Source organism: Nanorana parkeri, unplaced genomic scaffold (assembly GCF_000935625.1).
Source record: "Nanorana parkeri isolate BGI_ZX_2015 unplaced genomic scaffold, ASM93562v1 scaffold2006, whole genome shotgun sequence".
NCBI lineage: Eukaryota > Metazoa > Chordata > Amphibia > Anura > Dicroglossidae > Nanorana > Nanorana parkeri.
This window is the reverse complement of record NW_017308274.1, coordinates 14,426-16,891: the sequence shown is the minus strand read 5'-3', so window position 1 is coordinate 16,891 and position 2,466 is coordinate 14,426. Positions and strand designations below refer to the sequence as shown.

The following is a 2,466-nucleotide window of genomic DNA, read 5'->3' as shown; positions in this document are numbered from 1 at the left end:
ACTGTGGGGGGACATTAGAGTGTAAGCTCCTCTGTACAGAGACTGATGTGACTGTGGGGGGACATTAGAGTGTAAGCTCCTCTGTACAGAGACTGATGTGATTGTGGGGGGACATTAGAGTGTAAGCTCCTCTGTACAGAGACTGATGTGACTGTGGGGGGGACATTAGAGTGTAAGCTCCTCTGTACAGGGACTGATGTGACTGGCTCAGTGTTCTCTATACAGCACTGCGGTATATGTCCGAGCTATTTAAACCAGGCATTCTGGTAGGTATGGTGCACTGCTCACCATGCTTGTGTTCAGGTTTCGCTCCACCCTGCAGAAGGTATGTGGTATGCTCTCCCCTTTGCTGGTGTTGATAATACAGATATCCATCACTCCCAGTGTGTTCAGTCCCAGGGACTCGGGGGCCCTCTTATAGGAGAGGAAGGTTTTGGGGTGTCCAGGCACTCCGGAGCTCAGGTTGGCGGAGTGGCTGTACGGCGTGGTTTCGATATACTTATATCCTGGCTTCAGAGTCTCCTTCCCCTCATAATAGACCCTGGAAGATGGGAGAGAAGAGAGGAGAGATGGATGACGGGAGAAGAGGACGGACATGCCAACATCCAAACAGCGCAGGCCGCCCGGCTCACCCCAGCTCCGATATGGGCATCTTGTCCCTTCCCCGGCGGTAGCAGAGGTACAGCTGCTGGTTAGTGAGGAGGCTGCTGCTGAGGTCGGCGCAGTGGCCCCCGGGGGTCCTCTCGATGCAGGTGTACCCCTGAGGGACATCCTCGCCCATGGAGCGGATGATCACGGCCACGTCGGTGACGGGTTCCGGTGGGCGCGACTGGTATGTGGTATGCTCTCCCCTTTGCTGGTGTTGATAATACAGATATCCATCACTCCCAGTGTGTTCAGTCCCAGGGACTCGGGGGCCCTCTTATAGGAGAGGAAGGTTTTGGGGTGTCCAGGCACTCCGGAGCTCAGGTTGGCGGAGTGGCTGTACGGCGTGGTTTCGATATACTTATATCCTGGCTTCAGAGTCTCCTTCCCCTCATAATAGACCCTGGAAGATGGGAGAGAAGAGAGGAGAGATGGATGACGGGAGAAGAGGACGGACATGCCAACATCCAAACAGCGCAGGCCGCCCGGCTCACCCCAGCTCCGATATGGGCATCTTGTCCCTTCCCCGGCGGTAGCAGAGGTACAGCTGCTGGTTAGTGAGGAGGCTGCTGCTGAGGTCGGCGCAGTGGCCCCCGGGGGTCCTCTCGATGCAGGTGTACCCCTGAGGGACATCCTCGCCCATGGAGCGGATGATCACGGCCACGTCGGTGACGGGTTCCGGTGGGCGCGACGGCCTCTGGCGGCTCTCATCCTCCAGCAGCTTCGACGTCGGCGTCAGGCCCGCCACTACAAAGTAATCCACCAGCTTCGGGGGCCCCTCCTCCATCATGGCAGCATGTTGTCGGTGCTGAAACAAGAAAATCGGCTCAGGAAAAGAATCCGGCACTTACCGAAAAGGGAACGCCGGCTCAAAAATATACATGTGGTGAAGCAAAAAAAACTAAGGAGAAAAGGGTCAAGTTAAACACCAGCAAGCCATTGGTTATTCTTATCTGCAGCCATGGAGCCGGAGCAGGCCACAAGAATCACTTGTGGATAAGGAGTTTCATCAACTTTTTCAATTTGCAATAGTTTTGACCAGAGAGGGCTGACAGCTTCTGCCTTGTTTTCCTGCTGCCTCTGTACAGCGCTGCGGTATATGTCAGAGCTATATACATGTATAATATTAGTGTGTGACTGTGGGGGGACATTAGAGTGTAAGCTCCTCTGTACAGAGACTGATGCGACTGTGGGGGGGACATAAGAATGTAAGCTCCTCTGTACAGAGACTGAAGTGACTGTGGGGGGACATTAGAGTGTAAGCTCCTCTGTACAGAGACTGATGCGACTGTGGGGGGGACATAAGAATGTAAGCTCCTCTGTACAGAGACTGAAGTGACTGTGGGGGGACATTAGAGTGTAAGCTCCTCTGTACAGAGACTGATGCGACTGTGGGGGGGACATAAGAATGTAAGCTCCTCTGTACAGAGACTGAAGTGACTGTGGGGGGACATTAGAGTGTAAGCTCCTCTGTACAGAGACTGATGCGACTGTGGGGGGGACATAAGAATGTAAGCTCCTCTGTACAGAGACTGAAGTGACTGTGGGGGGACATTAGAGTGTAAGCTCCTCTGTACAGAGACTGATGCGACTGTGGGGGGGACATAAGAATGTAAGCTCCTCTGTACAGAGACTGAAGTGACTGTGGGGGGACATTAGAGTGTAAGCTCCTCTGTACAGAGACTGATGTGACTGGCTCAGTGTTCTCCGTACAGCGCTGCGGTATATGTCATAGCTATATACATGTATAATAATAGTGTGTGACTGTGGGGGGACATTAGAGTGTTAGCTCCTCTGTACCGAGACTGATGTGACTGTGGG

At 53.6% G+C, this 2,466-nt stretch overlaps 1 protein-coding gene across 1 annotated transcript in view; it reads right to left on the bottom strand.

The window, feature by feature from the left end:
• Positions 1–2,466, bottom strand: part of DENND4B (DENN domain containing 4B) — a 42,635-nt gene that overhangs the window by 35,568 nt on the left and 4,601 nt on the right. Inside the window, exons 3-4 of the mRNA XM_018572348.1 lie at positions 1,140–1,453; positions 289–541 (exon numbers count right to left, since the gene is read on the bottom strand). Coding sequence (XP_018427850.1) covers positions 289–541; positions 1,140–1,435 — 549 coding nt within the window. The 5' untranslated portion in view covers positions 1,436–1,453. The remainder of the gene's footprint in view (positions 1–288; positions 542–1,139; positions 1,454–2,466) is intronic.